The following is a 22,628-nucleotide window of genomic DNA, read 5'->3' on the forward strand; positions in this document are numbered from 1 at the left end:
CAATTTTAATATATTTTTGTAGTTAATAAACTTACGAGATTGTAATGGCCTTTCTTTTTGGGTCAAAGTAGCAGCTTGTGTCATGAATATGTAAAGGGTGTTTCTTCTTGCACCCCTTCATATTTCTTTCTGCACTCCTACATTTTCCAAAATATTGAAATTGTCATTCATAGTTTTGGATGATTTTGGAATAGGAATTTGGTAAGCAAAAGGTGTTTTTGAAATAAGGATTCCATAAGCAAATGGTATTTTTGGAATAGGAAATTCAGAAAACAAAAAATCATTCTGAAATATCTTTTCCAAAACACATTTTTTATCTATTTCCAGATTGATAAATCCAGAATTCATAAAATTTGTTTCAGAAAATATATTCTGAAAATATTCCAGAAAAAACAATCTGAAAATATTTTTTAAAGAGATAAAACAGTCTTCTTTGAAAATGATGGGGTGCAGAAAGACATTTATTAGGGTGCAGGAAAAAACTCCCATATAAAAAGTGCGTCATGAATATAAAGAGTTGCACCCCATGGTTGAAATTGCACCTCCATGATGGTGAAATGTCAAAAATACCTCTAGTCATATTTATAAAACAATCCTATTCTGGATTTGGGAAGGTTGGGAATTGCATTCTGCACCCCTTGATTGAAATTGCAGCTCCATGGGATGGTGAAATGTCAAAAGTACCTCCCGTTCATATTTATAAAACAACCCTATTCTGGATTGAGTGGTTTGGGAAGATTCGGAACTAGATGATTTGAAAAGGTTTCGAATTCCGTAATTCATAATCTATTTTAAAGTTGTATACAATTTGGAATTATCATAGCAAAATGTATTTTCAAATCTGAAAATATATTTTCTAATGTATAGTTCAAAATATATTTTGAGTGTATTTCCAATTGAAAATACATTTCATGATGTATAATTCAAAATATATTTTTTTAAGGATAAAATTGGAGGGATAAAGAATGTAATGGTCATGTAAAAATTCACTAGCTTAATACCTAAATGGGTTATGGTTCCTTTAACATTAACATAATCAATAATAGAATAATAAGAGTAAGTTCTTTTTGCAGTTTAAAATATTGAAAATGAAATTAACTAGAAAAGTTTACTTTTAAAAAAATCCAAATAACAAATTCTTAGAAACAATCCAAACAATGTTAGGATTCTAGTTGTGAAGTTGTCCAGGAATGAGTATGAAGAACAATATATAAAAAAAAAAAATCATATCTAGATTTTGAGTTGAAAGTGTTGACTTTCTTATACACAATGTTCATACCTCATGAGTAATAATATGTTTGAAGAGTTCATAAATTCCAATAGTAATTTAAAGGATATCTCAGCCACCAAATATGGTGATTGATGAAGTTTACAGGAACAAAACACCATTCAAATTCGATGATAACAGATGTATCATGTTTTGTAGCAGAACCTTGTAATTTATATCAAAATTTTCAGCAATGTTCAAAGAAAGTTTAAGGATCAAAACTGTTTCAATTGAGGACAAAAAAGATTACCCTTTCTGTCTCATTTTCTCTTCAAATCAAACATTGCTTTCTCCTGCATAGAGACTCTCAATAACCTGACTATAGAAGTTCCAGGATTCACTTTTTTCACCAATGCCTTCTTGGCCAAAAGGGTGTTCCTCAACATACTTTCGCATATCTTCAGCTTTTGTCAAGCCATCAAGATATACTCTCAGCTCTCCTCCTTCACCTGTCATGAATTATAGTTGTGTTAATCCATCATGTTCAAATCGATTATTTTCAATAAATTGAAGAAATTGTTAGAAAGAAAGTACTAAAGAGTTCTTTACTCAGATGTATACTAGTAGATCTCATGAAAGAAAGACTTGTACCTAAAGAGTTGTCGTTTTCATCATGATAACTGAATGTATGAGGAAAAACCGAGGTGTTTGGCTAAAATAATTGATCAGAAAATTAAAACAGAATGTTAGAAAATGATGTAGTGATTAGGAGATACCAAGAAACTGACAAGCTGTAACAAGGAAAGAGAAGCTAGTTAAACTATTTACAGGATTAAGCAATGCCTTGTAAGGAGAATCATCCAACAGCAAAGTATTGGATTCATTGTAATATCCTTTCTCCCATGGAAGATTAGGATCAAGCTTATCCCAAAGTTTTCTCAAATCCTTGAAAACAACCTTCTTATGTTTATTCTCAAGAGTCTTGAAGTGTGTTTCAGTGCAATGAGAAAGGTCCTGCATATTAGAAGCCAATAAAATGCAGAATCAGAAGTGCCAAAAGGTTTACCTTAACAAAAGTGATAGAAGTGATCAGTAAGTAGAATGTGGTAGTTGTCATCAATTTCATGAAAAGATAATAAGAATGTAGTTGCTACAGAAGGATTTATGAGTTAATGCAACTCATCATTGTCTGCATCAAATGAAGAAAAGAGTAAAAAACTACTTACGAGTTAATTTCTAACATAGTTTCTTCAAAAGCTTCATCTCTAAATTATTATTTTTAAAAAGTTCACTAAATCAAGAGATACAAGATGAACAAGGAGTGACAGAGATATTTCCTTAGTCAGAGAACAATTCAACAAATACTTACCCAATAGAAAAGCAATTTGTTTTTCAAGCATGGCAGCAAATAGTCAATGACTCGATCAACATTTTTCCTATGATAACAAGAAACCGTAAGTTTGTGCTAAAGCTGATTGCTAACAACGAAGTATCCCAAAAGAAGAGGACAATTCAAAATTCTCTCAGAAAGAGAAATGAAGACACAAAAATTGAAAAGTACACATAATAAGCCATAGTTAATCTAGACATGTGCATTAAGTTAGAAGAGTACTTCAGTCTTGAAGACCATATGCCAACTTCAAATTTTTGGAAGCAAAACTCCAGAAACTCATGATAGAAGGGTCTCTTGAATACTGAAATCAAATTCAAACATAACCTAAATTAGCATAAGAATGAACAAGAAATTCATAGAAAACAAAGAACAACACAATTCTTACTTGCTCTCCTCGCAATGGTTTTATCTGCCACGCGATCCTTGGGAGGAGGAGAAACTACATCCGCTAACAACCCATTTATGTCAAGAACAATTAGTCTTTTCTTCAAAGGACGAAATGGAGTTTCAGGCAGAGAAATATTAGAAATTTCTGCACTAAGATCTTTATTTATGACAGGAGCAGATACAGTCTTCTCTTCATCAGCATGGGAAGATAACTCTTCATTATTTTTTCCTTTGGCTACTACCATACTCACTGTATTTCCTTGGGAATTCATTATCCTATTTTTCTCTTAAAAGGCTGAGAAGAGGAATGGAATGGTTCTCTTCTCAATGAATGCTGATTTGTCAATTGTTTTTTCTTCCTCAAAGTTGTCAAGGCTGTTTACCATCAGCCACCTCCAGACCAAGCTCTACTGCTGTTTCCTTCTCTGAAGCTTAGGAGGACTTGACACTACCTGATGTTGCTGAGCTGCAACTGGAACATGAACACATATCCTTTTGCCAAGCTAATGTGTGAGAAGATGATCTATATAAGATAAAGATTTTCAATTTACCTTAGTCCCTTTCTGTATTAAAACAATCTCACAATCCAAAAGTTGGAAAGTAGGTATGAGGACTGAAATTTATGGGTTAAAACATATGATTAATGATTGTTGAAATCTCTCTTCTTTAGTGTGTATTCTTTTTTTATTAATATTTGGATCTGAGATTTGATTAGTTTTAAAAAAACTCATGTTTTTTTTGCTAATTGTGTAGGGAACATATAGATGACTTTAGGAGGCAGCTATAGACTTATTCTATATTATTGCATCAGGAAAGTGAGCAGGAACACAGAGCAGCCATTAACCTTGAGCAATTGCAGAGGTGAGAAAGAATGTAACATTGAGATTAAAACCCTAATTTGGATAGGGTGAAGCATGAATTTTTGTCTTAGATGTATTATCACTGAATTTTGTGTTTGTTGTCATGTGTTTTTTTTGTCAATCATGTATAAGAATGTAATGTTTTCGACATTTGAGTTTATAATGATGTTTTGTAACGCCGAGTTTCGTCCTAAAATGATCCCACTAATTTGTTTATTCTTAACCGATTAAAAAAATCCTATTTTTCTCTAAGAGCATTGACATGAACAATAATATTAAAATAGGTCAATAGAAATCTTACAGAAAAATACAAATCATTTCTGCTTGCAATTTTGGTGGGTTTAGACTCACTTTTGGTATGTTTTGTATTGTATTTTGAGGTTTTCTGGGTTTGTGTACAAGAGTTTGGTTGGGTATCTCTGAATTGTCTCATTCAATTTATTTTAGTTTTTTTCTGATAAAAAAAAAGCAAATTATTCCAAAACAGACAGCAATGATTATAGCATATACCAGTTTTCCAGATATTATTATGTTTATCATTTCTGTTTAACTCTTCCTTTTCATCACACAGTATCACCTATTATACCCACATTTTAGAAAAATACATGTAGACACTGAATAATACAATAGTAAATACCCAATGAGAAAAAGATAAAAGATAGAAAAACACAAATATTATAGCTAGATAATATGATAAAAAAAAAGTAAAAAATATAGATATTGATGAGAATGTTTTAGAACAAATATATTTCAAATTAATATTATTGTTCCTGCACTTCTCTCTCTTTTATCTCAATGGGTTTATGAATGCTCAAAAAAATTCTAAAAGCCATATTCAATAAGGAAACATGAAACAGATAAACAAAAAGCATCAACATTAGCAAAACAGATAAAAAATGCCAATCAAAAACAGATAAAAATAGACAAACAAAAGAGTTTCTTATTATAAGATATTTTGTCACTATTTCATACATAAGAACACACTCAAGAGTATATAAAAGAGGAGATTCATGAAACATAACATACATCATCAACATTAGCATTGGATAAAAGAGACAAAAGGGAGTGAGCTAAAACACAGAAAGAAAGCTGCACTAAGAAAAACCAGAAAATGAGAGATAAGTGTTATGAAAATGGTACCTGTTGAATTTGAGGAACTATGCAAGAATGGAGAACACAGTTATTGGAAGGGAAGAAGATCTATGAAAGATTCATTTCTTCACGTCATGCACGTTGCTAGCTACACTGAGACATGAAATGAGAGAGGGACTTTTTGGCTTCAGAAAGTGTAACGTCGCTTATAAATTGAAGAAATGTCACCCACTGTGACTGTGGAATACAGAACAAAATAACTCTTTCACTTTCAAAACTAGTAATGGAAAACTGGTAGAATTAAATGCAAGTGGATTTTTATTACTTTTTTTTTCTATTTATAATGATAGAGAAGTGCATTCTAAAAATAACCTTTTTAATTATCATTCTATTTTTGAACAACAGTATGAAATTATTAGTGGAAAGAAAGTTGTGAAAAATTTAGCTTAAGAAATGTGAATAACAGGTAGTGAGATATTTCAGTTTTTTTATAGAATGAGAAAAAGGATAATTTTATTATTAAATTTTAATTAACTTATTTTTGTCCTTTAATCATTAATGTAATTGAACATGTTAATAATTGTTGTGTATATAGTTATCAAAAGAAAAATAAACACTAATGATTTAAAGGGATTTTGTAACTTTTGTTTTTTTAATAAATTTAAAATAGTAATACTAGTAACAATTACTAAAAATTAAACTAGACTAATTTAATTTTGCATAATATTTGTAAACTTTTTAACATGGAGCATGAGACTAGGAAGAACTCGAAAATTCAATATTTTCATAAGATAAATTTTGAATGACATCTTAAAATAGTGAATTTAAATTTAATATAACTAAACTTTAAATTTGAAGGAAATATTTTATCATTTTCTGTTTTTTTTAAATTTAATATTTTTAATGATTTTTTAAGGTTAATTACATATTAATGTTTTTCTCAATCATATTAATTATTAATAAAATTAAATAAATTCAAAATCGTTGTTTAAAGGTTATAGTTATTTTTTTATTGTACTAAAAACAAAATAATTAATACTTATTATACCGCTATTATAAAATTATTAAATAGATATTAATTTTTAGTTTATAAAAATCACATAATAAGGAAGATGAAGACCTAAAGGTTGTTTATGAATTTATTTGCACATATGGGTCTAATTGGACTTTTGTTTATTTTTGTAGGCCCAATCAAGAGGATAACTCTATGGTGAAGGAATGTACAAACATATCCAAGAAGATCTCCAAGTCATCAAAACATAAACTAAAACTTTGATCAGAAGAACATAAGAAGACTGAGTTTTTGTTAACTAGTCAACATTATTTTTGGGTCAAACTTTAACTTAAATAAATTGTATAAAGGTTCTTAGGATTTCATGGGCCATGTATTGGGCCTAGTAGCATAAAATAATTGGACCAAATATTTGGGCCAAGTAGCATAAGTTTTTGGACTTGTATTTTTGCCAATAGTAAAATAGGTATAATTAGGGTTAAAAGTGACTAATTAGGGTAACAATTGGGCTTCTTTGAGCCTAATGTAACCCTAAAACGTCTAGGGTATATTAGAGGACGAAAATTACCTTGGCATGGAGCACATGGACGTCCACATGGTAGAGTTAGCATGGAATGTGTGAGCTCAACATGGAAAACATGACTCCACATGGCACCTTCTCATTGGAGAGTTCTATTTTGAATTTTCAAATTTTGGCTCAAAAATGTTCAATCCTCTCTCTTATATAATTGCTCTCCTATAAATTGAGGTGCTTGACTCATGAATTACTAAGATCAATATGAGTGAATTGTTGTCCAAGTTTGCAAGCTTTCTCACTTCCTTGTTTAGACTCTCTAGGATAGACACATATTGGTCTTCTTCTCCACCTCTACAAGTGATATGGCACAACCAATCACTCTCCCTACTATTCATGCACCTTCAAGGAACCCATAGCTCCATTGGAGCCCTCCTTGTTCCATCTCCTTCATCAAGCTTTCGCCAACTCCAACAAAAATCCAAGGAAATTCAATCGGTCATGAAAGCAATACCATCAATAAAGGTCCATATCCAACAATACATGCAAACATGGATAAGTAACTCCTAGAGGCATATTTACTTGGATTTATACACTGAAGGGTTAGTTTTCTAGCTTGTGTTTTTTTAAAAAAATTATGGTAATTATATAACTAGTTGTTTGTCATTCACTTTAGGTTACATTGGTAGTTGATTGCAATTATTCTTATGGATTACTTAGTAGTATGGTTTTGTTCATTCTAAAGAAAACCAAACTAGGAAATGAAAAACTTATCACAATGGTAAAATCTTACGTTTTTTATTACACTACAAGTATAAGTGTATTTGGACTAACATATGTTTTTTTTTCTTTAATTAGAGTTGTGGTTGATACAAACGTTTTAAGTGGAAGGAGCATAACAAGATCACAACCATTCATATACCTTAAAGTTAGGCCTTTTTTAATACATATAATAATTACTTTTTATCCAAGATGCATGCAATTAATTTTTCTCACATCTTTCTCATTTTAATGTAATAGACAAACAAATTTGTTTGAATATGACTTGTACTATATGAGAGTCATTACTTGGGCTATTAGACTCAGTATCATTTATTCCTAGAGATAACATATTTAAATGATTTGTATTTTACCTTTATGATCATGACATAATCACGTGGATGAAATATTTGAAGTCTTTAATGATCAATTTTTATTGTCTTAGATGACATCAAAAACTAAAAAGCTGAGATAATATAATTTTGTTTTAATGTTAAAAATTTTAGGTTAGTTTAAATGATTTTATTTAGATTTTCTAGCGAAATGTTTATTTATTATTTTTGTCAATTTTTTATATTTCAAGTTTTTGATTGAAACTAAAACAAATATAATTAAATAAAGGTTCAAAATTTACATTGAACTATGTAATCTCTAAAGTAAATTTTAAACTTATTTTTTATTAACATTTACGTCGAACATTTTGTTTTAAGGTAAAATAAAAGTTTTTACGTTGTAAATTTGGTTCAATGTAAATCTATGTCACCTTATTACCTTAACAGATATGAAAAGTCATAATAACATCTATAAAGAAAGAACTTTTTTTTTTGCACTAGTGCAAAGATATATTTTAGATTTATATCTTAATTATCACATGTTAAAATTTAAATGATAAGTAAACAACATGACTAACATGGTCGATTTGTGTGTGAACCAAAATTGCATAACCAAAATTATGAAAAAAATTATTTTTATAATATATGGAACAAAATAAAAATAATCAAAATTATGCGATAACCAAAACCGCAATTAAAAGAATTGTATATTATCTCACTCTGGTGACAGATTAAGCTTTTTCATCTATTAAGAATAACAGTAAATATATTTTGAAATGATTTTACTAAAATAATTTCAACTTCTAAATAAATTCATTAATTTTGTGAGAAATAAAAAAAAAACTAAATATCAAAATTAATGTCTCTTTGGAAACTAATAACATTAATTATTTTTTATATAATTCAAATTTGTTATTAAAATTCATCTTTTTACAAAACTAGAAAAAAAAATTGCTATATGATTTAACCCTTAAAAAAACTTTCTTTATAATCCAATTACATCCCAATCTTCTCCACCAAATTTTGTTTCCAACCAAAGTAAATAAAAAAAATAAGACAAGATAATATTATACCAAAACTAATAACATAATCAATTTGAATTTTGTTTAAAAGACTAAAATTTTAGTTATTTTGATAGGAGAAAGAATTTGTTAGGTAAGACATGATACCTGGAAATTGTTGTCATATTGATTTTAATCGACAAAATGAAATAAACTAACATATATTATATGAAAAAATAAGGTACAAAAGGTTATCATATTGGTGTTGGGAACTTCTCAGAAGTCTATGGATACTTCCAACTACATCTAATAAATTTATTTAATTATTGAAATGATAGAACTTAGAAGTGGAGAACCAAACTTATTAGATAGATAATAGGTTTTGTTGTGTTCACAATGAGTCAATGATTAATGTTACCTTATTTTTTTTATTAAACTATTTTTCTATATTCATTTAGTTTTTGTTTTGAGAGAGGGCATTTGCTTCTTAATTTTGTCATGTTTATCAAAATTAATCAATAAGAAAAGTAACATTATACAACTCAATTTGCTAAATTGAAATTTAAGATTAAAATCATGAATGACCTAGGATGAAGTTAACCATGGGACTCTTTGTTTATTTATTTTTAACTCGTGTAATTGTTCATAAGTTTAGTTTTATAAGTTGGGATGTGTGACATAATTTTTATTTAATAAGACAATTTAATTGGCTTTATCTTTTTTTCTTCCTTATGCCTTTAAATATTGATTTATTTTATGTACTTTTCAGGCAACATGGAGATTCCAATATTGGTGGTTCTTTTTCTTCTTCATTCTTTTTTTTTTATCATACCCTTTATTTTTATATTTTCATTATTATACTAGTTACATTTACACTGTGTTTAATTTAAAGTATGTGCAATGAAGATGGAGAGGTGAGTACCTATTTTTTGTGTTTGTTTGAAGAGGGTGAGGGCTTTGATTCTTTACACAAATGAAGAGATTGAAAGTATTCCAAGTAAGATTAGTGTATTTTACTCAAATACCCATCTGCACACATTTTTAAAACATAATTATATATATACAATATACAAAATTAAATATTAGATAAATTTATTTAACAATTTTAAAAATATTTAATTATACTATTCATAACAACATATAATTATAAATAATAAAATAAAATTATAATATCAACAAAACATATATAGTTATATAAAATAACAAATATATATAATAATAAATATTATTTTCATAAATTTTAATTAATTTAATAAATTTATTTCAATTTAACACAAAATTATATTTTATTATATTTTTTAAATTTTTATTAAAAAATACAAGTAATTATGGATATTATATATTAGAAAAATTTAATTAGCTCAAACATACACACACAAAAATATATCATAATTCATTATTCAAATATGTTTTCATAATAAGGATAAATTTCTAAATTTACATTTTACACATTTAAAATAATTTCTAAATTTTCTCCCAACTATCACATCATTCACAAATTTCAATAAATCATCCTCACAAATTCACTCTATCATCTCTTAATCCAAACAACCTCACACATCCTCTCTAATCCTTATAAAAGCATTATAAATCTATCATAGATTGTTTAGAAATGTATTATAAATCTATCATAGATTGTTTAGAAATGTATTATAAATCTATCATAGATTGTTTAGGTTTCAATACTCATCAAATGTTAGATGCATTAGTTAGACCTTATTCTTTTTTATAATAAAATTTAAATATAGTATTATTATTATTTTTTAAATTAGAATACACTACAAGAAAATCATTAAATAAAAACAAATTTTAGAGACCAAAATAATTAGTTAATATTTGACTAAATTATAAACTAAAACAAATTATTGGTATCTAAAGTAGTTTCTATTATTAATAAAAATTTATAAAATATTTTCTAAATTGGTAAATTAGCTACCAAGGTTTTACATACTTATTACTTTATATTCTAAATTAGTCTCTAAAATATTAGTATTTAAAACTTTGGTAGTTAATTTAGATACCAATATATCCAAAGATAACAAGTGTCATTACATTACCATATAATGTAGGGCGACCGCAAGGTTAAGATTTCTTATGCTCAACGTCACATTGTCAATCGTTTTGTGAATTTTTATAATGATTCTTCTTTCTTGTGTCCAATGTTGACCAATATAATGGAGGCGAGGTGGTGAGGTCGGCTTGTAATGAACTATGTGTTGAATCTTGCAATCAATGTATCAAAAAAATATAGTGAGTATAACGATAACCTCATGAACCAACTCAAAGTGGCTTCTTTTAAGGAGGTCAGAAAAACTTAACATATAAATGAGTTGTTTGTGGTGTACAAACTGACTTGTGTAACATATACATCCATACATTTATTAGGGCTGGTACATTTGGTGTATCAATCTATTGTGATGTTTTTCTAGTCTGAAGGGAGAGGTGTCTCCATGATTCATCAATGAAAGGATGCCTTGAGATCCTCTTACAATCTAGGAGGTGTGGAAGGAGGTTTAATGCATACACTCGTTCCTTTGATCGCTCTCAACCTCAATCTATTGAACTAACAATTTTAGCCTTTTAAGCATGTCTTCCTTTTATTCAGTTTAAAGGGGATGGTGAATGTCCTACCTTTCTTCTAATTTCCTTCTAATGTAGGCATTTTCCTGTCTTAAGGCTTACATTTATCATCATTTCTTTTCTTAAAGCCAACTAACTCCTTTTTGAGTTTTATTAGTATGGTAACTTCATTCACATGGTTTTCTTGCACTTCAGGTGACTTTTGGTGTTTTTTGTTCATTATGTTCCTAGTTGATACCATGTAATCTTTGGAAAACTCATTTCATAAATATACAATACTCATAAAATTACTTAATGTTAAAAAGTACTCATTTTCTTTATAAAAATAATAAAAAATAACTTTGTATACTTGTAAAAGTGAAAAATAGAATATAAAAACGTATATAATGTTTTATTTACAGTCAACTCTCAATATTTTTTAAAAATAGAATTAAATGTAAATTATATAAAATATATGTTTTATATTATATATGTATATCTTATCTTTGTTTATCCTTACATAGTTATTATTAAAGTGTTTTAAAAAAAGTTTTAAATTATAGACGTTACTCATCACAATGTCTAATAAAATTTGTTTACCAACATACATAGCAAAAAAATTTAAAAATTTACTCAATTCACTTCTATAATAAACGTGTAATTTTAAGATATTGCTACATTTGTGAGACTACATTTTTATTAAATTTATTTTCTTAACTTATTAGATTAATTTAATATATTTTATAACAATTTATTTTATTATTTTCTGGTATATATTAATTTTAGAGAAGATATAGAAGAGAAAAACTAGTGTATAATAATAGTTAAAATTTAATATAATAAATTTAAATATTATAACCACTATGCATTTTCTCCAAAAATATATCTTAATATATAAAAAAATATTTATAAAAAATAAAATTAAAAAGCATTTCAATCTTTCTATTTTGAACACTGCTTATATAGTTGTACACCAAAAATGGTATTAACTTTATATATTCCTAGTAGAAATACTGCTTATATATCCGTATTTTTGTATTAAGTTATTTTATTACAATGAATTAAAATTTAATATTTTTATTTTTATTAATTTTATATTTTAAAAACAATATCACGCAATAACATGACAATTGGTCTCAATCACAACAACCCCACTCACTTTATTAAACTTAATTTATCTCTTCCATACCACACAATATTAAGGTAAAATTAAAACATGATTTGTGAATAAAATTATCTTATATATTATTATACACCATTATTTTTTTAAACGGAAATAATAGGCATTGTCTCATTTGTTTTCTATTTTTTTTAATTTCATTATATTGTATCTTAATTTTTTGTACATCATTTTTTTTTTATTAATTTTAAAATATTATTAAATTAAAATGGAGAAACAGCATCTATACATGAATCTAAGTGTATATTTTTTTTTATATAAATATAAATTATTATAGTGAAAAATAAAGGTAGATTTGTGGTTAGTGGGTGTCATGGTGGGTGACCGACACAAAGTCGGCGCATCACAATATGTGGAGGAAAAGGAAGTTTCCACTCTACACAGCATATGAGATAAGAGTTTTTTATATGACTTTTTTTAATTTAAATTTCAAATTTTATTTCACTTATTTATTTAAATTTTATTTTTGGTTTGATTAAGCTTTAAATTATATGAAAAAAAACTGGTTAATTGAAAATTTTAATATAATATATCAAATTAATATTATATATTATTATTATAAATTATTAAAATTTAATTTTAAAAAATAATTAATTAATATATTGATTAAATTATATATTATTTTAAAAATTAAAAAATTATTAGTATCTAAATTAATTAATAATTTTTATGTTAAATTTAATTAGTTATCAATTTAATTTAGTCAATATAATAATTAATTATTTTTATTTAATGAATTTTTTTAATATATAGCTATATTAGAATATAAAATATATTTATTTAAATATAAAGATGATTTTAGTAACTTTTTTTAAAAAATATGAATTTTGAGTTCAGTTTCTAATTAGTTTTTCTTGAATTTTGGTCATTGAAATATTCAGAGATTCTGATTTGATGAAAAAAATTACTTGTATTTTTTTCTTATTATTGTTATATATACTCTTTTAGATGATCTTTAAAATATTTTTATAATTTTTCTGAATTTCTTTTATAATAATAATCTATATGGTTTCTATCCTATATGACGATGATGATGGTCAATACAAATAATACATCTAAAGGAATAAATGCAAAAGTGAAAAAAAAAAAAGTAAAAAAGAAAAATTACGAGAGACTAAATGCAAAATTCGTAAATTTTCAGGTAAAAATAGTATTTAATCTTTTATTTATATATTTAATATCACTATAATATGGCATTATATCCTAGAAAATATTATATATTAAGTAAAATATTATTATTAGTTAATGTAATTCCTTAAACAACTATAATTTTTCTAAGAATGTAAGATACTGAAATTAGTTGAGAAAAATTAGAATAGTCCTTATCTATTACAGTTCACATATATTATGATTAAATATTTTAGAAAATTATTAAAATAAAAATTAATTTTAAAAATAAAAATAATTAATTATTATTTTGACTTAGATGTTATTTATTATATATTAATATTTTTTTAATCTTAAAAATAATATTTCATTAATTAATATAATAATTAATTTTTTTTTTCTCTAAAATCAACTTATATTTAATAATTTTTTAAAGTCTATATTTGTAAAGATGATCCATATAATGAGAAACTAATTATGTTTAATTTTTATGATGTGAGAACTAATCATAATGGCGTGAATAAAGTTATGGATCTAATCAATTGATTAAAACTCATGACATAATATAAAAAAGAAATATAATTAATCTTACAACAATAGACTAATTTATGTATGAAACATTAATTTTAATTTGAAGCAACTTTAAATAACTTTTGTGTTACTGACAAAATTTTCATTCTGAACTTAAATAATATTTTATTTTGCAGAACATATCCAAGCATAAAGTATATTTTGACTTGGAAATCCATTTTTCATGCACTCACAAACACACAAAATTTGAATGAACCAATCTTTTTACACCCTACAAGAATTAACAAGCAAACAATACTTTTAAATTCTTAATTGAAAATCATTTATGAGCCTAATGAAGCATTGAAGAAATTGGTGTTGATGATCTTAGAAGCAATTTATTAGATGCACAAGGTAAAGTAGGTGTTAGCATGTTCTTTGAGAGATGAAAGATAGAAATGAAGTTGTAGAATGCGTGATGCTTGAGAAAGGTTTCTTCTTTAACTGCTTAACCCTTCTTTTTTTCTCATAAAGTTTGCTTCCTCACTTGCATTTCTTCATAACTTTGCCTCTGTGCCAAGCAACTCTTGGAATTCGAAACCAAAGTGAAGACTAACAAACATGTTGAGTTCTTCACTTAATTGTATTTTTTTTTCATTTTTTTGTTAAATTGGAAAGTTAATTGTATCCTATAAATTGTATTAAGTTTATTACTTATAAAAGAACAACACAAGAATAAGATAAATGTGTGTATTAAAGGTACTGTGGTTAAATTGGTTTTCTGGTTAGAATCATAGTTTATAATGAAATTGATTTTTTTCCCAATTTTATATGTGTGATTAATATTTTATATCTCTACCGAATTCTTAATAATGTTTGGGATGGGAATCTTAATAATGTAATTTATTTGTATAGAGAATTTGAAATAACAAAAATTAAAATTCTACAATTTTATGGATTTTAGGAGAGTAATTAGACTAGCTAAAAATATAGAAGTTTAAATTCTATATAAAAAAAGGAAGAATTTGAAATTTTCATATTTTCAAAACTTACGTGTCTTCTCTTCATATTTTCAAAATATAATAAAATATATATAAATATAAATTTGTAAAAAAAATTGTCTAAAATAAATCTTTAATCTCTTTCGGACGTTGCTCTGTACCAAATACAAATTAAAATAAATATAAATATATATATATATATACATATTTATAACAAATCACCATATAAACTTAAGTTATTGAAATAAATTTTCAACATAAGAAAAAAGTATATAAAAGAAAATATTTTGATTAGCAATTCATAGAAATTTGAATTCTATCTAACACAAACATACCAAAAATCAAATAGACCACACATGAAAATGTCATACTAGAAACTAACATATGATCAAATCCAAGACTTAGATTAACAAGTGAACCTAAGAGTAATGGATCAAGGTAAGTTCATTACAACTCGCACATCTACACATATCACGAAAAACTTTCTCCTCAACTTCTCACCACTCGATATCTTAGTCTATGATGTAAATTATCAGTGAAGCAAATGGATCTCTATTACAATATAGGTGTCATTACTTAATACACAATTCAAATAATGGTTCATATATCATCCTAGATTTGTAACCCCAAATTCATACAAGTTTTATCATTCTCAATAACCTTTTCCATATACAACATAACCCATTTGAACAAAATCACAAATCAATCAATATACAAGTTAATATTCTATTTACATTTATATTTAACATTCACACTCAATCCATTAAAGTAATAAGAAAAAAAATTAGCTTGAACGAAAATTGTCTCGCTTAAGTGAAAATTCTTTGTTTGAGCAAAAATATAGCAGAGAACAAATGTTAAGTTGCAACTCTATATTTTCTTAAACAAAAAGTCCTTCCCTTAAGCGAAAATAAGATCAAGAACCAAGATTGAGTTTCTATCCCTATTATTGTTTTGAGGAAAAATCCTTCAGTTGAGTAAAAGTATAAGAAAATCAACTTCATGCAACAAAACCAAATATATTTTTAAAGGTTTTATTCAAAACCACTTTAACAACTACAACCTCCAAACAATTCAAATGATTAATATAATTCATAATTTGCTCAAACATCAACTTTCAATCATTTCAATTCAACCTTAGTCATTCAACTCACTATATTATGAATTGTATATATATACACACATTCACATCAAACTCATAAACTAATATATGCAAAATTATAGGAAAGTAATTATACTCATATAAACCATATTCAAAATTTAGTTTAAGAAACTTTGTACTTATAACATGCATAATTTAGCCAATATACCAACATCTCAACAATGATATCATATTCAAATCATTTTAAAACAATCTCCTATTAATCAAAACTCAAATAACATTTTCATTCAATTTTAAACAAAATATAATCTCTGCATAGAAATCAAGATCTTGTAACCAAGTCACATTCACATCCAGATTATTTATTCTAATGTTATATAAAACACAAACATAAATACTTTTCCTTACATGTAATTCCTTACTTCTCCAATTCAAGCAAAATAATTATTCAAAACCTAAAGACCTAGAACAAAATATAATCAAATTTCAGTATAAACTTAACTAAGTTGAGATGATTACTTTTCTCAACTAACCCGCCTAAGATTGATGACAAATCCAAAAAAGTAAATAGAAATTTACTTTGTTTGAAAATCTGATTGGTTGAAAATAATCTTTAACTCCCAACTATATGTGATTAAATCTTGAAAGGGATGATGTTTGGAAGAATGAAATTAGAAAGAAGTAAAAAAAGGACTACTAGGAAGAGAGAGGAATGAAAAAAATTATCAGTTTTACAAGTTATCCAAACAAAATCATTTAAAATTGTATCAATTTAAATTCAATATATTAAATATTCTAAAATTTGTTTTTTTTTAATATCCAATGTAGTGTAAAAGGAAAAACAAAATCCTAAATTATATAATCTCACAAGTTTTGTAATATGTAAAATTGTTTATCTATATATATTAATTAATAGCAAGAAAATAAGAAAAATAAAATAGGAATGTTTGACTTAAGAACGATGTGTTGTCTTTTGTGTATTTCTTACAAAGTCATTCAATTTGATAGATTATTAATGTAAAAGTTAAACTCTATCTTTTATGACCCTAATCTCGAACTCTTATAAGACTACAAAAGTTTAACAATAAGTACATAATAATGCAATAATTATGGCAATAACAATTCTCTTACTGGTCATTTTTCTTTTTAAAGACAAGAAACAAGTTTAGAAATTAGGTCAGCATTTTAGTATAGATAAAAAATATATTTTAAATATTAAAAAATACTTTAACTGACTGATGAGACCACACATAAAATCTTTTTACATTCATTTTCTTCTATTATCCAAATTTTGCTTCTTCAAGTTTTGCTTCTCATACAAGCAATTGCTGTAGATGAATTTCACATTCAAATGGTTTTTTGTTTTTGCCTTAGATTCTTTGAAATGTCTTTGTTGAACTCTTGGATTCTTTAGCAGAACAACACACAATCTTAGGCCATGGAAAAAAAAAATGGTATTTATGGATGAGGTTTCTATTATTCAAGGTGATTGTCATGTTTGGTGTATAAGTAGGTTTTCCTACTTTGTTACAAACTGAGTTATTAGTTAGTTTAAGCAGTAGATGATGACACTGATAATGCCTTCACACCATCTCCATCTTTATATATATAGTGATAATCATATTAAATTTTTATTAATTTTTTGTTATTTGAATTTATTTTTTAAATATTATATGTGTTTTTTTTATTAGAATAAATTATTTTATTTAATACGTATTAATCAAATTTAATTTTTATAATTTTTTTACTTAAAATGAAAATAGATAATAATAAATAAAATAATTTAGAAATATAATATATATATATATTAATATATGATGAATAATAATGGTAGAAAATTAAATAAATTAAATTAGAAAATTTTAAAATAAATTAATTTGACATATTTTATCAAATATTTTTTATTGGTCAACTTAATTTATAAATGAATCAATTAAAGTTGTTAATTTTAGTAAACATATTCTATACAATGTTCCATGATTTTTTGCTATTGGTATTGGATCCAGTGTATAAGATGATAACACCTGTTAATTAATTAGAAATTCTTTTATACAGTATAAATATACTCATTTTTCAATGGAAATGAGGATAGAACAAAATATTTATATCTATTAAATTAAATACGAAGATAAGAATAAAGATTTTTTAATGGTAATGAGAATAGAACAAAATAATTTATATCTATTAAATATGGAGATAGAATTTGATGAAATTTTACTTCAAGCTCATCAATATGCTCCTCTACTTTCAAATTCTCATAATAATTAATAACAATAGTTAGTTGTCATCTTTACATCTTTTATTATTATCATAATTTAATTTTCATTATTATAGTTATCATTAATATTATCACTAACAACACTCATATCATTATTCCTATTACAATTATTATGATAACTATTGGCATCATTACCAAACAAATATAAATTAAGAAGTAAACAGTTTAGTTAAAGTTTAATATTAAAACTATGAAAGTTTAAAATTATAATAAAAAGTAATATAATAACGGCTATATTTGATGAATGAAACGTTGTGGTGAAGTAAAATTTACTTGGGAATTGGCAGTGGTAGGACAAGCAATAGTTATGCACGTGAGGAACATTATTGTGTTTGCCAGACATGGATCATGGCCCATCCATGGACTCTGCTGTGGGCCCATGATCCAGCTCACTTGATTCACCTTGCTCCACAACCACACTTCAATTTTTTTTCAAATTTTAAAAAACACAAACCTTATATACACCATTATAGATATTATTACTCTTCTTCTCCAATCAAATCTTAAATGTGATTGCAAAACAATGATTCAAAACCATTTAAGTCTTTCTTTAAAAAATCAGATCTTCCTCGGCTCTGATTAGCTAAGACAGTTATGTATGACAGACTTTGAAATAAGTTTAGAAAAAAATTATGGTTGAGCTTATGTATAAGGGTTTAATATTTTAAAGTGATTCATAATTATTTATTTTTTATTGTTTGAGTTAGTTAAGAGAGTTCTGACATACTTGAAAATAAGTCTAATAAAAAAAGTTATGATTGAGTTTATGTATAAAAGTTAAATTATCCAGTGATTCATATTTATTTATTTTTTATTATTAATAAAAATCTAATATAAAATGTGTTTTATGATTTTGGTTATGACCATTTTTTATTGGAAAATTTGACTGATAATCAAATTTATTCAATTTTCAAAATATGAATACATGACTAACCAATTACTAAATAATTGATAATGCAATTCATAAAATAACAACTAGTTTAATTTAATTTTTTGTATAACTATGTAAAAAGTGTATTAACTACGTTTTATTGTTAAATCTAATGGCAAATTATTCTCTCAGTTTATAAATGTTAAATTTATTCTCAAATGTTACAAGTTAGTGTTTAAATTTTTTTACCGTTGGATAAGATGGTTCACGAATTTTAACAGGTGTGATTATTAAATGATTATTAAATCTTGTATACATCAAGGAATTGAATAAAATAAATAAATTGTTAGCGGTTACTTAATTTTAAAAAATTAATGAAAAAATGTTATTTTTGTTTTTGAAAAAAAATTGGCTCCTTTATAAATATATGTTTCAGATAGCTGTTGCAAAGTGTGTCTCGCTTCTAACGTCACCGACTCGGTTGCCATCGGCGAGTGAGTGGTCTCAGCATCAACGAAGGTACGGAAACTTCAGATCTCACTCCTTTCTGGGTTTCCATTTTGTTCTGTGCCGTGATTCGTGTACTGTTTAATTTCCTTTCTGGGTTTCAATTATGTTTCATGTGCTGTTCAATACTGTACATGATAATGTTTCCTGTTGACTCATGATGTTCTTTGAAAAAAATGGTTATGCACTTTAATTTCTGGCACATTTTTTTTCCTGCATGCTTGTTTGATTTATTTTGTTGGTGGTCATTTGGCTTTTTTTGGATTATTTTTGCTAAAAATGGTGGAGTTTGGCTTTTTGTTACCACCAAATAAGATTTGTTAGTTTTTTAATAGTTTGGTGTGGTGGGTTGTGACCTTGATTGTGAATCTTGTTTTGGGTGTTCTAGTTTGTGTTTTTCATGCTTGAATCGCTTAAAGATGGCTTCTTTAGCTCTGATTTGTTGATGGGTCATTTGTTTTGAGATTTAGCATCTGATTTCGCCGGTTTTGCTGTTCAATTTTGTGCCTTTAAGGTTTTTGAGTCCATGCATTTTGAGCATGGCTAGATCAGGAGGGTCTGACCCTGGATTGGTTTTGGTTTTGCTTGATCTGTGCTGAATGGAACTTCTCAAGACTGATAAAAGAGATGCAACGGGATAAATTTTGATTTCATTACAGGGTAGGGGACTTAGTGCCCTTTTCATCTGATCCTCTTCAATAATTTTATGCTCTTGAAGAGAATATACTCAGATGAAGAAAAAGGATATTGAGATCTATGTCTGTATCAAAATAAGATGTTAATGTTCTGCACAAAAATGTGCACGAATACAAGAATGAATTAGGAAAATAGTATTTATTTGTCTTATTCAAGTGAAAACCTTTTATCATTTTGATGACCACTACATGCATTTCTCAATTATCAAACTTTTCATTTCTCTATTTGTTTCAATTTTTACATCTACATTTTCCATTGTACATACTTATTTACCATTGTACATACTGATTAGGTAACTCATACTGTGATTTTTTTATGAAAGATGGAGAATGTATGTAATTGAAAGTTCATATGTTCTTTGTCAATGTAAAATAATTATCGGTGTTCATTCAAAAGTAATCACATTATTTACTTTGGGTTACATAATATATACTTCACAGGTTTGAATAAGAAATCAGTTGTTGGTAGTTTTTTTTTTTTTGATTTTTGATGGCTATTGGTTCTATCTGCTGCATTTGAGCCTGTTTTGTTATTCTCTGAATTTTGGATATAAAATTTCTTTTGACAAGAAGTGTAATGCTGCTATGTAGGTTGTTTAGCCTCATCAAACAAACGGGAAATGGGTCGTGGTGTCAGTGCTGGTGGTGGTCAGAGTTCCTTGGGTTACCTCTTTGGCAGTGGAGAGCCTGCCAGCAATGTCCCAAGTGCTAACCAGCCTGCACGCACTCAAAATGCCAGTGCTCCTCCAGCACCAGTTGAGAAGCCAAGTCCAGCACCAGTTGCCCCAAGTCCAGCACCAGTTGAGAGGCAAAGTCCAGTTGAGAAGCAAAGTCCAGCACAAGTTGAAAAGCAAATTCCAGCTGGAATTCCTGGAAGTCTCAAAAACAATTACCATCGTGCTGATGGCCAAAACTGTGGCAACTTTCTCACTGTACTTCCCTTGCCGTATCTATTATGATTGTTTTAATTTTAACTTTACTCTATAATTAGCTCTTGTCCTTTCTTTAATTTTGATTTAAGTATTCTTCTTTCTTTCCACTTACATGAGCCTAGGAAGTACTAGAAAGTTTCATAGTAAAGTAGATGTATTTTGGAGTCTCCTCCTCTTGCATTTCCTAATAATGTCCAGTTAAAAATAGTTTAGTTGCAAACTCTAAAAGTAAAACAGGATTTTGAATTGCAGTAGTGTGACATTGTAGGAGATCCTTTTTGCATAAAGTTCCAGCAAGAAGTATTCAAAACTTTAAGAATAGTTCAGATCTCTCCGCCTAAGCTACCTTTAGCATGGTTCTCTTGCCTTTTTGGTTGGAAGGAGTGACATGAATTATACCTCCCCTGCTTGCTTATCTATAAGACATACTATACATGCATGTTATATATGCTTTAGTAATTTTCTAGTTTATCTTGTATGGATTTACAAATACTGTACTTTGTGCAACTGCTGTAATATTTAGAAATGCTTTTTGTTGCTTGAGTGTTTAAGTGAGAGGACAAACCTTAGTGCAAATGGTAAGGTTGCTGTACTGCACCAGGTTCTCCTTGTTGAATGTTAAGATAGTACAATGTAATTTAAGTTTTCAGCATAGTGATGAGAATTTGTTCAGGGAGAAAAGTACCAACATCTAGCATGACCAACCTTGTATGTATTGAATTGGTATGATGCTTTAGGAATGACTATTGAACTTCTTGTTATGGCACTGAGGAATTGTTCTTACTCATGGTTTACTTTTGGGGTGCAGGATCGGCCATCTACCAAGGTTCATGCTGCCCCAGGTGGTGGATCTTCCTTGGGATACCTCTTTGGTGGTCCTCCAGGGAACTAATTAATTCATTGCTGTGATTCAAATCTACCATGTGATGATGTATCATGTGTAAAATAGATAGTGTTGTCATTGCCTTGTGTTTAGACCAGTGAAACTTTCTTCTTGTGCTATTGAACCTCTCTTGACAATGTTGGTGTGGCTTGATGGCCCAAACTAAGCTGATTCTAGGTCTGTTGTTCTGTGCTATTGTGTGAATTTCAATTAATGAATTTACTGTGCCAATGAGCTAAAGTTCCATTATGAAATCAAGTTCCTTTTTTGTAGTGCCTTTTTTACCTCTATTTAGGCAGTGGAAGTTATGTTTTGAGATTTTTAATGAAAATTACAGTACTTGTTTGAAAAATTAACAGATTAGAGTTAATGTTTTTTTTTTAACTGAAGTGTTGGTGAATGTATTTTTATTATGAATGGAATCATTTTTTTATGACAGTTCCATT

General features: G+C 27.0%; 2 protein-coding genes across 3 annotated transcripts; one reads left to right on the plus strand and one right to left on the minus strand.

Annotated features, from left to right (window-relative positions):
- Positions 1-1,239: 1,239 nt before the first annotated feature.
- Positions 1,240-3,510, minus strand: LOC137836382 (uncharacterized FCP1 homology domain-containing protein C1271.03c-like). The gene is made up of 6 exons (XM_068645112.1): positions 2,986-3,510; positions 2,820-2,901; positions 2,577-2,643; positions 2,036-2,221; positions 1,859-1,919; positions 1,240-1,716 (listed from the first exon to the last, which is right to left on the minus strand). Exons 1-6 carry the CDS (start codon positions 3,257-3,259, stop codon positions 1,544-1,546), a joined length of 843 nt encoding a protein of 280 aa, XP_068501213.1. The 5' UTR covers positions 3,260-3,510; the 3' UTR covers positions 1,240-1,543.
- A 16,039-nt stretch (positions 3,511-19,549) lies between these two features.
- Positions 19,550-22,436, plus strand: LOC137836990 (protein SPIRAL1-like 1). Of its 2 annotated transcripts, none has more exons than XM_068645801.1 (3): positions 19,550-19,684; positions 20,959-21,299; positions 22,108-22,436. In XM_068645801.1, the coding sequence occupies exons 2-3, from the start codon at positions 20,988-20,990 to the stop codon at positions 22,189-22,191; spliced, it is 396 nt and encodes a 131-aa protein (XP_068501902.1). In that variant the 5' UTR covers positions 19,550-19,684; positions 20,959-20,987; the 3' UTR covers positions 22,192-22,436. The 2 variants fall into 2 exon arrangements, with proteins under 2 accessions (XP_068501902.1, XP_068501903.1); XM_068645802.1 differs by lacking the exon at positions 19,550-19,684 and adding an exon at positions 20,034-20,332.
- The last annotated feature ends 192 nt before the right edge of the window (positions 22,437-22,628 follow it).

Source organism: Phaseolus vulgaris, chromosome 4 (assembly GCF_000499845.2).
Source record: "Phaseolus vulgaris cultivar G19833 chromosome 4, P. vulgaris v2.0, whole genome shotgun sequence".
NCBI classification, from domain to species: Eukaryota; Viridiplantae; Streptophyta; class Magnoliopsida; order Fabales; family Fabaceae; genus Phaseolus; species Phaseolus vulgaris.

What these genes read in the sequence shown, in the direction of transcription:
- LOC137836382 (XM_068645112.1), bottom strand. Translation starts at nt 3,259, where the DNA reads ATGAATTCCCAAGGAAATACAGTGAGTATGGTAGTAGCCAAAGGAAAA. An exon ending in AACCATTGCGAGGAGAGCAA is followed by an intron (nt 2,902 to 2,985) that starts GTAAGAATTGTG and finishes ATTTGATTTCAG; the next exon opens with TATTCAAGAGACCCTTCTAT. An exon ending in ATATGGTCTTCAAGACTGAA is followed by an intron (nt 2,644 to 2,819) that starts GTACTCTTCTAA and finishes TTGTTATCATAG; the next exon opens with GAAAAATGTTGATCGAGTCA.
- LOC137836990 (XM_068645801.1), top strand. Translation starts at nt 20,988, where the DNA reads ATGGGTCGTGGTGTCAGTGCTGGTGGTGGTCAGAGTTCCTTGGGTTAC. An exon ending in ACTGTGGCAACTTTCTCACT is followed by an intron (nt 21,300 to 22,107) that starts GTACTTCCCTTG and finishes TTTGGGGTGCAG; the next exon opens with GATCGGCCATCTACCAAGGT.